This window comes from Ctenopharyngodon idella, chromosome 3, assembly GCF_019924925.1.
Source record: "Ctenopharyngodon idella isolate HZGC_01 chromosome 3, HZGC01, whole genome shotgun sequence".
NCBI classification, from domain to species: domain Eukaryota; kingdom Metazoa; phylum Chordata; class Actinopteri; order Cypriniformes; family Xenocyprididae; genus Ctenopharyngodon; species Ctenopharyngodon idella.
This window is the reverse complement of record NC_067222.1, coordinates 2,958,566-2,971,320: the sequence shown is the minus strand read 5'-3', so window position 1 is coordinate 2,971,320 and position 12,755 is coordinate 2,958,566. Positions and strand designations below refer to the sequence as shown.

The 12,755-nt window shown below is 36.8% G+C and overlaps 1 protein-coding gene across 2 annotated transcripts; it reads right to left on the bottom strand.

Moving 5' to 3' along the window:
- Window positions 1–842: 842 nt before the first annotated feature.
- Window positions 843–5,988, bottom strand: LOC127509663 (gastrula zinc finger protein XlCGF8.2DB-like). Of its 2 annotated transcripts, XM_051888543.1 has the most exons (3): window positions 5,720–5,988; window positions 5,281–5,397; window positions 843–3,990 (listed from the first exon to the last, which is right to left on the bottom strand). In XM_051888543.1, exons 2-3 carry the CDS (start codon window positions 5,300–5,302, stop codon window positions 2,993–2,995), a joined length of 1,020 nt encoding a protein of 339 aa, XP_051744503.1. In that variant the 5' UTR covers window positions 5,303–5,397; window positions 5,720–5,988; the 3' UTR covers window positions 843–2,992. The 2 variants fall into 2 exon arrangements, with proteins under 2 accessions (XP_051744503.1, XP_051744502.1); XM_051888542.1 differs by lacking the exon at window positions 5,281–5,397 and having other exon boundaries at window positions 5,720–5,984.
- Between the last annotated feature and the right edge of the window lie 6,767 nt (window positions 5,989–12,755).

Here is a 12,755-nt window from a genome sequence, read left to right as displayed (position 1 = left end):
TGCTCATTTCTTTCTAAAAATTGTGTTAGGCATTTAAAAAGGACTCAAATAGGGTGTGAGAAAAAAATCTGATCTGATGTGTTATTGTGGTTTACACTCATGCAACAAGGTCAGTCGAACTGAGAAAAAAAAAGAAGAAGCTTGTTTTGCTGGTCTGACATCTCAGTCTGGGCTGTTTGAGTGTTTTGGACACTTTTTAGGTGGTCAGGATAGAAGACCACCCAGATAGCAAGCAACTATCAAAACTATGTTAAACCAATGTCAATGTGTCAACGTTAACCGCATTGAATCAACATCGCTTTTGCACAAGCAATTAATGTTGAAACAATGTTGAAATTTCAACAAAAAAATCAAAGATAATGGCACTGAATTAATGTTACAATGTGATGTTGGTTCAACATCATGCTTGCACTCTCAGAAAATGAAACACAACTACAACTGATTTAAAGCCACACAGTCTGAAATCAACTGCAAATTAAGGACAATAAATCTCTCAAGATCTCAGCAGAGGATGGATAAACATTACCGGCTTCACTTATTACTAACCAGTTTGACTTTATTTCTGTCATTAATCTACAGAAGATCTTTTTGAGAATTAACAGAGGTTTGGATGTTGATGTTTTATTGAAAATGTTTCGTTTGACATCGCCATTATGGTGATCAGTGTATCATTTAGTTAGGCAGTTTGACTCTTGGCTTTATGTGAGTTTGTGGTCTTTGTAACAGTGTTTACCAAAACACATAATTTGTTGCAAAGAAAGCCATAAACAAAGATGATCAGGTGATATAGTTTTCAGCATCAAAAAAGATACTGTATGCGCTGAAACAAGAAAAAAATACCATTCAACATTTTTTTAAATACAGAGAGAGTATGTTAAAAGCACATTTTAGTTCATATACATGGTGTCTCAAAATAGCACAGTTGAGTACACTTAGATGTTCTGAAGATTATCTTCAGAAGTACTTAAGAAGATTTTTTAGTATATTAAATACAAAATTTGTGCCCAAAAATAGAGTACTTTAATTACATTATGGAAGTGTTCCTTTTTAACCTGGGAAAGGCTATTTTTAGCTGGTCTTTTTTTTCAGAGACTAGTTGGCCAAATAACAACAGAAATGGTAGTATCCAAGAAGTTAATATCTGTTGTCCCCACATGAAAAGTAAACTTAATGGATGGTCTAAGGCAATTCATATACAAGGCAAACATTTCAAAGTCACTGGCAGAACCTTTATAAATCACAAAACAATCATCAATGTATCTTTTGAACAGAACCAAATTTTCAGTAAAAGGTTTATTATTCCAGATGTTTTGGTCTTCTAGATAACCAAGGTATAAATCCCAATATTGAATGGCCACTGGGCTACATTTGTTGCACAGACCTGGCAACCCTGAGGATTTGTGAATGCCACTGAAGCGAAGTAACTGACGCTGGTAGGTCATGTGATAAGGGCAACATGGTGAACGTAGTACATCCAGATTACATTCATACTACACACACTCATACTATATAGAACATACTTTTTAGCGGTCGTAATTACTTATTAAAAACAAGTACCTACTCAAGAGACCAAGCGATTTCTGACGTAGCCATAGTTATGGCTAAGTGAGCTAATTTGTGCTAAAAAACAAAGGAGATTGTTCATTTAATTAGTTCATCCGGGCAAACCCATGTGGGGCCTACATGGAAACATGGGACTAAACTGACAAGCCCCAGGTGCAACCAACATGGGTGTTCTGGCTGGGAGATTTGAATGGTAGGTAAAAGTTTACTGGGAAAAGTCTATTATAGTAAACGGAGAAAGAATATGCACATTTGTTTTTGCACATTACATTTATTTGTGTAGGAATATATTACATTTGAGCAGAACATTTGCTTGTCTATTTTTACACATTTCTTTCATTAAGAGTCATATATAGTGAAGAGAAATGACATCCATGCCAAAGAGCTGAACAACTGAACATATTTTATAGTTTTGAGGAAGAGAAAAAGTTTTCTTCGAGAATTAAACCAAAGGGACTGAGAAAATCTGAATCTCAAAATGTAAGCAATTATGTTCCTAATTTGTTTTGTTTTTATAACAAAAAAAGGGGCCAATTTACTAGATGTAAAATCAGTCTCTGATGTCCCCAGTGTGTATGTGAAGTTTTAGCTCAAAATACCCCACCGATCATTTTTTATAGCATGTTAAATTTATCACGTTTTGAGGGTGAGCAAAAACGCTGTTTTTTTGTGTCCCTTTAAATGCAAATGAGCTGCTGCTCCTAAGCAGAGGGTGGGGTTTCAAGAGCTTGTGTTAGCAGCGCCAATTACCTCACACAGACTCACTGAAAATGTCCGAAACTGTTCAGCCTTTTATGTTCAAACCAGAGTCGGGCAATGATGGAGAGACTCAAGAAGAAGTGACAACATGTAGAATGCAACAGGACGTTTCTTAATGGTTAATGCTTAATTTATGTAGCTGATGTGGGATATCTTAAAGTCACTGATTAGCATATTCTGTTTAGATAATCTATAAATCACTCATGTGGGAACTGTTGTAAGATGTCTACAGAGCCAGAGAATATATGCTGCATGAAGATAGAACAGGTATAGTTTAGTGTAATTACAGTTATCTTGTTGTTTTAATGACATGCTATTGCATTTGTGTTATGTACTGTATTGCAGTAACATGGCCTCACCCCCTTTGTTGCGTGTTCCCGGGGACGGGGTTTATGTAAATTTTAGGGTTAGTGATGTCACAAACCCGGGAAGAAGCTCGTTGTATTCCCTACCAGCCGTTTGTTGTAGTCCTTAAACAGAGAATTCTTTAAAAGAAAATATCTCCCTTTGCATTGAATTTTCAGCACCGTAACTTTGCAGATGTTGTTTATGCTCTAACAGCAACATTACACACTAACTAAAGTTAAAAAAGTGAAATCATAATCAACCACCCCTTTAAAGTAGCAGATCGATAAGCAGTATCGGTAACAGCAGTGATACCAGTAAAACCTTAACAATGTTCCTCCCTACACAGCACACATGAGTTTTTCATGCTCTCGTGTATTATTTTCTGGTGCCTTTTTAAAGAGTCAACCCTTAGAAAGCCCCTTCCACAAACAGGACAGGTGTACGGCTTGTCAGTTTTATGAACTTTCTGGTGGCTCTTCAGTAATGATGGCAAAACAAATGTTTCACTGTGGAATAGCACATGCTCATTAAGTTGTTTTCTCAGAGTAAAACTCTTTCCACACTGGGAGCAGGTGAAAGGCTTTATTCCAGCATGAATTAACATGTGCTTCTTCAGGATTCCTTTACATATGAAAGAGTTTCCACACTGAGAGCAGATATAAGGCTTTTTTCTAGTATGAATTAACATGTGAGTCTTAAGGTATCCTTTACGAGTGAAAGACTTTCCACACTGAGAGCAGGTACAAGGCTTTTCTGAAGTGTGAGTTACCATATGATCATTAAGGTGTGGTTTCTGTGTGAAACCCTTTCCACACTGGGGGCAGATGAAAGGCTTTATTCCAGCATGAATCAACATGTGTTTCTTAAGGTTTTCTTTACGTGTGAAAGAGTTTCCACACTGAGAGCATGTGAAAGGCTTTTCTGAAGTGTGAATTACCACATGCTCATTAAGTTGTCTTTTCTGTGTAAAACACTTTCCACAATGAGGGCAGGTGAAAGGCTTTATTCCAGCATGAACTAGCATGTGATTGTTAAGGCTTCTTTTCTGTTTGAAAGTGTTTCCACACTGAGAACAGGTGAAAGGCTTTTTCCCACTATGAATTAACATGTGATTCATAAGGCTTCTTTTCTGTTTGAAAGTGTTTCCACACTGAGAGCAGGTGAAAGGCCTTTTGTCTTCTGTTATCTGAATGCTGCTGTTTTCCGTTTTGAAGGAATTCAGTGGTTTTTCTCCAGTGGTGGCATCACAACCTTTCTGATACTGATGTTTCTCCTCCACTTCATTCAGATCTTCTCTTTCCTCTTTCACTTTCATCAAGCCTAAAATGAAAACATTAAAATGATGAAAATTAATTGTAACATTTGGAAAATAAAAGGAAATTAGGATACGTTTACACAGCAACAATGTACTAAAAACAGAAAGGTTTTTCATTTGCATTTTTTTTTTTTAAAAGTTTTGTGTACAGATGACAACGCTGACAAAACAATCCCCATTCACACGGATCAGGCTAGATGAAAAATGCTGTATTATTTATGCCAGGCCAGTAGTTGGCGATGTCACTTTGTAAAGAATCACTATGCACCAATAAACTGAACACGTAATACACATGCACATGACAACAGTGTTTTAACTAAAGGGGATCATTTTCACAACATTGTTGTCTGTATGCAAAATTTTTCAAAAACTTGTGTGTGTATATATGGGTCAATGATGTGACAGGTAATTTTTTTTTTTCAAAGGCCTTAATAATAATATTAAGTAATATTAATAATAATTAAGGCCTCTTTTATTGAATCCAAAAGGTTTTAAATTATATTTTGCTACATATAAAGGTATTTTAAAGATTTTGAAGTGTCAAAAGGTCATTCGGTTTAACCGTCCAAAGGCCAATACAGCCATTTCATTAGTGATTTAACAAATAAAAAACTTGTACTAAATATAAAATGTTTGATTGTCTAAAAATCAGCCTGTTAGCATTGTTTGAAAATATCGTCATTAGGTATAACCAAAAGTGTCATTTGGTAAAACTGAAATTTTGGTTAAACCGAATGTTTGTTTTTTGGTAACAAATTTTGTCCATCTTGTAATAAATGTCAAAAGCAGTGTTAATTGATTATAAAAACCATATAATCTCATTGTTAACATTTAATTAAACCAACATTAATTATATCTCCATTATATTTTTGACACTGTTAAAAACCCATTTTGTAAAAAAAAAATTATTTATATATAACAAATTATGAAACAAAAATGAGCAAATAACCCAGCACTACTTAGGAGATAATTAAATTTAACTAAAAAAAAAAAAACACACATTTTACAAATTTAACAGTCATTGTAAAGTACAGACTCTAATCTTTCAAATGACACACATTGTTTTGATCAATGCAGTTTTGAAAAATATGATTATTCTTTTCTTATCTAGGTGGCGCCCAACCGGTAAACTCGGTTTTGGCACTCGTTTGATCAAAATGGTTAGATGCATTAAAAAGCTGAGCTTCTAATCTTTAAAATGATTGCGATTGATTAATCACCATACATAGGCTACATAAAGATATATATGAGATATATATTTCAAATGCATTTTTTATAGTAAAAAAAAATATTACATTGAATCATGTAACTGGTCATTGGCAGGTGCTACAAACAGCTGCCTGAAAAATCCCTGGATGCTGGAGATGCCACCGAAAGTGCCACAACGAGATTCCGCTGCCGTCGTTCACTTGCTTTAATTTTAGAACAGCAGAAAGAACTTAAACTTTTTGGTCAGAGAGATAAGAGTAAGACATTATTAAAAGCTATCAAATCGGTAGTAGTTCAAAACAGTCTTTTATTTGCGTACACTCACAATAACAAAATTTTTTTGAAAATCGTCACCTTAGAATTGTAAGGTTCTATCTGACATTTTTGTCTATCTATCTATCTATCTAGACTCATTTATGCTTCCATTCTATCCAATATTTCTAATCTATCTATCTGTGTCTAAAGATCTGTTAGCTTAATGTAGCACACCAGTCATTAAAGATGAATTATAGAATAGACACCAACCATCTTGTTCCTCGTGTTTTATTCTCCAGGGTTCTGGTTCACTCATGTCCTCCTCACTCTCCTCTTTAACAAACACCATCTTCACAGCAGATCTCAGTTCAGTTGATACTCCTCCAGATATTCCTGCTTGTTTGAAAACTTAATAACGTCTATGAGAATGAGAGTACTGACCTGATTCAAAATGTGTATCTTTCTATATACTAAAAGTACATTTCTCACCGTTTGTATTAAGCCAGTACCACGACAAACACCAGAGAAAAACTAACCTTCCTCTGAGGTTTAAGGGTGGTTGTCAAACAAACATATGGTGCCTTACCGCCACCCACTGAACTGGAGTGCGAAGCGGCGAGATGAGGGGAAATATACGTGGCACGTGTACCGTTTTTTCCTTTTAAAACGATTTGCAAGAAGAAATGAAAATGACTTAAAATGATAGACTCGCGTGGGATTCGAGCTGCATCAACAGCCTTCGTGAGTGAGGATTAGGAGAGAAACGAGATAATTTATTACAGTTAAATATTTCAGTGAAAACCACTGAACGTTAAGTTTACTTTTTACCTACATTTTGCAGAATGACTGACGTAACAGCATTTAAATATTGAAATTAAGATAAGTGAAAACGAGATGATCAGATTGTAAATCCAACTTTATGGGGATACTTGGCTTATGTCTGTAAAGATGCTGGGACAGGTAATGTGAATTCCATATCCACAAAAGAAGATATTTTGGAGAAACATTTGACTAATTGTTCATCATCTAAACTACATTTTGCAGAATGACTGACGTTACAGCATTTAAATATAGAAATTAACTTAAGTGAAAACGCGTTATAATGATCAGATAGCTATTAAAAATCCATAAAATATTGCACCAGGGTTTAGCGTAGCGTGAAAAACAACATCCTACGTGTCTACATAGCCTACCTGGAACTTGAAAAGGGAACTGAATGACAGGTAATGTGAATTCCATTTCCACAAAAGATGTTTTTGTAGAAGTTTTTGAAAAGCTGCTTTTGAGGATAATAGCTACTTGATATTGAACTCGATGTTGCATTTTGTTTGCCTCAGTGTTTCAATTGCTGTGCAAGCACAAACATAAGATTCTGACGTTTTTCTGTGGTGAAGAGAATAATTTTGAGGATATTGCTTTATATTCCCTCCAGTTTTGCAATAAGCTCTGTGAGAGGCAAATTCAGAGCCATATCTTAATCATTTAATAACTTACAGCAACACTCATAAACAGGAAGATTCATATGTGGATAATAAACTGACTAACTGAACAGAACAGGAAAATAATAACCAAAACAAAGCACTTTTTCACCGTGCTGACACACATCTGCTGGAACTTCACAAGAACCTTCAATCACACAGGTGTAGAATAACAGCTGTTCTCTAACTGTTGACACAGAGACAACAGAACACAGTTTAATTTAATAAATGTCATGTTTAAACAATGTCTATAAGCCTCTTAAAAAGAAGAACATATAAGATACCACTTTCTTTAGCTTGCTTTGTGCTTGTTTAAGACCAGTCAAATAATTACATAAAATGTATAAAGTAAATTATTTTAAATAAATCCATTCTGTCCTCATTCATTCATTCATTCAGTCAAACATTTTGACTGGAAAGCTTTTCTAATATTAAAGTGGGTCCTAAAGCTCTTGCCTGTTCATAACATTCTTTTTCAAGACCTTTTCTGTTTTGTCATGTCTCTCGGTCATATCTTTCTTCAAATCTTTCTCACTCTCTCTCCTCCCCCATCATGAGTGGACACGCCCCCTACTGCTGATTGGCTACAAGTGTGTTGTGCTGCTTGGTCTGATTCACTTTCAACTGGGTTTCTTAGAAATCAGTTACTGCTCCTTTAAATTGCCTTACTGCAGTATGAGCATAGTGCAGATGAGCTCTGAGACTCATGCTCCATTTAAACCTCTTCTCACACAGATGACATGTGTAAGGCATTACTTCAGTGTGGATTCTCATGTGACTATTAAATCCTTGTTTACTGGTGAAACTGCTTCCACACTGAGAGCAACTTTTTCCCCAGTATGAATTAACATGTGAGTCCTAAGGCTTCTTTTATGTTTGAAAGTGTTTCCACACTGAGAGCAGGTGAAAGGCGTTTGCTCACTATGAATTATCTTGTGATTTTCAAGGCTTCTTTTATGTCTGAAAGAGTTTCCACACTGAGATCAGGTGAAAGGCTTTTTTTGAGCATGAATTAACGTGTTTCTTACCCGTGACGAGGCAACAAATTTATGGTGAGAAAATGGAAACAGGAAGTGTCTTATAACTTCTGCATACATTGATTGATTTTTATGAATCTTCAGCAGTGAGTTCATTGTAGGAGGCCAATCACATGTATGTGACTATTGTGAGTCAAAGTTATAGCGCCACCAACTGGCAGCAGGAATTGTGTCACTTTCAAAATGCTTTGAGATCACCCACTTATTTTTACCCAATTTGCTACAAACTTCATCAGAATAATGTCAAACCATGGCGAATGTAGATCTGTGATTTTTTTTTTAATATATATTTTAAACACTGTTGCCATAGCAACAGATCAAATGTCAATATTTGTTTTGAATGCTTTTGAGATGCATAGCATGCTTCAAATTGCATGAAACTCGACACACACCTCAGAGATGTCGTCCAGTAGACATGGGCAAAACCCTAGAAATGGGCAGGGAGGAGGGCCTCTATAGCGCCACCTTTTGACAAAGGTGGGGGGCTAGTTTTACCTACAGTCACCAAACTCACTACATATATTATTCTCATTAATCTGGACAACTTTCTAATTTACAGTCATTAGCTCTGACCCTCAGAAAGTCAGATATTTTGGTTTGAATGTGGATTTTTTGAATAATCCTGCTCAGAGTTTTTATGTACTCCTCGTAAAGGCTTCATGCAATCGCCACCAAACTCGGTCAACATGAAACAAAGACATTGAAGGTGTTATTTGACTGTTATTACGATATTAAGACTGTTATTAGGAAATTAGCAAAAGATTTGTCAACGCAGAAAACACTTCATCACTGGATAGGATTTTCTTTTTGTTTAAAGTGTGGTTTATGTCAGCTGCATGTGCGGGACGCCTGTCAGAGAAGATGAGGTGATCTTCTTTTGAGCACTATTCTCACCCAGCGGTTATTCAGGAAAAACATTCTCCGAATGCGGCTCGTGAAACATGGATTCGGTCTTCCGAACTTTTAGCATCGTGTCAGTTGATTTAGATTATTATGTGCGAGGGAGAGAGAGTGCTAAGACAGTGCTTACTTTGAAGACAGAGAGAGTATGTGCACAAGAGGGAGAAGCTCTCTGCTCGTTCTGTCCGTCAGCACAGCAGTCATCTGCATCACTAATAAACAACTCTCAATAACTGATCAAATAAGGCTTTGGCGGAACAAAAATTTGTTTTGGCGCCCGCCAAAAAATTTTTAATATAGGAAAAACCCTGTTCAAGGCTAGACCCAGCAACTTCAGGACTAGCACCAAGCATAGTGTCATACATCTCATTAGTCAGTTTCTTCTGGTTTTGTTCTGTCCGGGGCCTTTTTGAAAGGGTCCTAGAATCATCTGACTGTGTTTCTTCACATTGTGTAGTTTGTGCATTGTCTTGCTCTAAGCTCTCTGTCTCCTCCTTAAGCTGCTCTTTTGCATTTGACAGTGTGGTGTCAGATGAAAAGGCATGTGCCTTGTATCTTGGATCCAGAAGACAGGCAAGGACTGCACATTTCACCTCCTCCACTTTTGCAAGCCGTCTGGTGAGACTCTCCAGCATCTCCTGTCTCATTGTTTTAATCCCATGAGAGGAGGGACCTTCAGAACTTTGACAGATGGGATGATGCATGACGCTGAACTTTCATAGTGGCTCATCACAAGAGTGACCTCTTCCACTGGAGAAAGGGTGTCAATAAGATTACTGACAATATTCCACTGCTCAGCACTCAGGCTAATGAACCCACCATGCTCACTGGAATATATGTTCAAAGCCCTTTTTTTGCTCTAGCATCCTGACCAGCATGTGCAAGGTGGAATTCCATCAGGTTGGCACATCCTGAATGATGGAATGTGCAGGTAGCCCAAGGTCCTGCTGGATCACTGCTAAACGCTGTTTGGCTAGTAAGGAATGATTAAAATAGGTAGCACAGCTTCTCAGCACTGACAGAATATTTTAGACGGCTCTTTGTGAGTTGAGGCCATCATTGACAACAAGCTGTAATATGTGGGCACTGCAGCTCATGTCAGGCAGTTCAGCAATTCTCATACTTTTGACAATATTATGCACCACTGTCCCTGTGAACAAGAACCACTCTGCCTTTGTCAATTTCCCATTCTATAGCATTCCCAAGAACATTTCACTAATGTACTCCCCAGTGTGTGATCCAGTCATTGCTTTTGTGTTTAGAATTACTTGCCTGCGAATCCATTGATCATCAATGAAATGACATGTGAGACTCATGAGGGATTCAGTTGTTCCGGACCAGCAGTCTGTGGTAAAAGCCAAGTTATAACCTGCTTTATCAGGTTTTAGCAGTGCTTTAACCTTCTCAATGATACTATTGTGAATACTGGGGAACACCTCTGTTCTGTAGTAGAGGTCTGCATTCCCGCGGACCCGATAAGATTTCTTGCTGCGCGGGATTACATTTTGAATGAAGGGCGGATTGCGGTCGGTAACTATAGTGTACATTAGGCAGGAGCGGGCAGTCTGACAGTAACCCGGTCGCTCCCGAGATGCTTTGACATCAGCGCCTCTGTGCTTGAACTTGAAGTGAACAAAACTTTCTGCAGTGGTGGTGTTCACACAGTCTCCAGTTCCCTGTCCAGAGAAACCTGGCAAGATATGTTCTTTGCATTAGTGGTCTGCGCGAGTGCACCTTCAGAGAACATTCAACCTTTGTGATCGGATTTTGGAGGAGAGACGTTCTGAAACGGTCGTCAGTCAGCGTCATTCTGTTCTTGCGTGGATATTAAAAAAGATTTCATTTTGCAGTATAGCTAGTAAGCCAACAGTTTTCGTTTATATGTATTTTTGGCTTAGCCTATACTTTTGAGGGACATGTTGTAGGCTATTTAATTTAGCCTATTTTTTCTCTGTGATATTTAGCCTAATATTCTTTGAGACATTTTTCCTCTGACATTTTTTTGGGTGTTGACAGCATCATAAGACCAATAACAAATAAAAATCTTGTATATGCTATGCAACATTTATATTTGTTATCCCCAATCACTCTCTTTCTTTTGGGGAAGTTTAAATGCGAGATTCTGGAAACAATCTAAATTTAGCATCACCCGTCGGGTCGGGAAGAAAATCACTATATGCGGATAGCGGGTGAACACAGAGTAAATTTTAGGCGGGAGCGGGTGCGTGCGGAAGAGAACCTTGCGGGAGCGGGCGGGAGCAGGACGGAAAAAAAACAGTCCCACGCAGACCTTTATTCTGTAAAACTTCTCACTGTTTAGAGTATATCTTGGTTCTGCAGTAGCCATGAGTCTCTGAAAGCCTTTATTTTCAAAGTTGAAAGGCTGATTGTCTGTAGCACAACTTTCACGCGCATCTGTTCGACGGATAAATCATGCGCTCTTATATCTTGTTGATATTTTAGCAAAATGTTTACTTCACTTAATAATAAACTTTACAATAAATAAATACATATAGGCTAATCAATCACTGTTCAATAAATGTACGCTAAACATTTTATTTGTGTAATTAACATGTTTAATGATCAACAGAGCATTCAACATCTCAAGCGCAGCCAGAGTATAGATTCAGAAAGATGCCAGATTATTCTATAATTCTATAAATTATTCGATTAAACCCACTTTATTTTCCTCATTCGTTTGAAATAAAATTATATTACGTAGGCCTAATGTGTTTGTTATTTTTATTTGTCATGTAGGATAGGCTGTGATATTATTAAATTGTCTTCCTCCAGTTTCCATTAAAAAGAGGTGCAATACTCCAGATTTCCAAAAAAAAAAAAAAAAAAAAAAAAACTAATCCAGTTGATATAGGCTAAAACAATCTTGGGATGCTGTTTGAGAAGAGTGTTTATGTATGTGTGTTGTTTCCAACAAAGAAATGTAGAAAATCGGTTACACACCATCACTGAATTAAATGACATAGGCTATAAATCATATTTCTTATCAATATACATTGAGTGAGTGAAACGAACACTGAAACTGCGATGATTAAAATGTCGTCTTAAAGATAAAGGTGCAAACAGAATAGCCTACTATACAGTGACATCAAAATTAGTTTTAATAAGCAATAAGTTTAGTATCACACCGAACTATTGCGGTCGTGAAACTGTGGTGAGTCATGCACTAGTCAGAACGATAACAGATACACTTTCAAGCAAAATAATCATATTCAAGCATTTAACAGTTAAGTTAATTACTTAACGCACACAATACTGCACAAAATAAAGCGATCACGAAGACTCTCTCTGTCTTCTCTGTTACATTAAAGTGGAAATTTACTGCACATCATCAGTTATATTTGGTAATATACTGACACCTGTTGGCACATTTGTGTAATTTACAGCAGAGATTAAGTCGTGATCACGAGAAAACAACTTTTGTTATCTCGAGATCACGAGAAATTTAAGTTGTGATCACGACAAAACAAGATAGAAAAAAATAATAATCCATGGCCGTTTAGGGCTTCCGTACCAGACAGAGGAAGAAGTTTCCATTTTCAGTGTGGTCAGTAAATAAATGAGCTCTATCATGATAATCCTCATGTAGTTCTTCTGGTCGACTCTCACCATCTTGATATAGATGAACCAGAATCTTAGTGTCTTTTCTTCTCCATTCCACCTTTTTTATGTTCCTTAATAAACGTTTGTCAGGATGACAGGGCAGAACCACTGACTCTCCCAGAAAAAAAATGGTAAAAAGTATGCTTCAAAAAGAAACCTGAAAAGTAAAGGACACTTATAATGTGAAAAAAATATATTAGTCCACCTGCAGTAAATAATTTTATCCCTTAAAACTCATCTTTGATCACCAAAATGACATATTTATTTATT

Coding starts and splice junctions, on each gene's coding strand:
- LOC127509663 (XM_051888542.1), bottom strand. CDS start 5,798: ATGGTGTTTGTTAAAGAGGAGAGTGAGGAGGACATGAGTGAACCAGAA. Junction 3,991..5,719: donor AAAACACGAGGAACAAGATG/GTTGGTGTCTAT, acceptor TTTTCATTTTAG/GCTTGATGAAAGTGAAAGAG.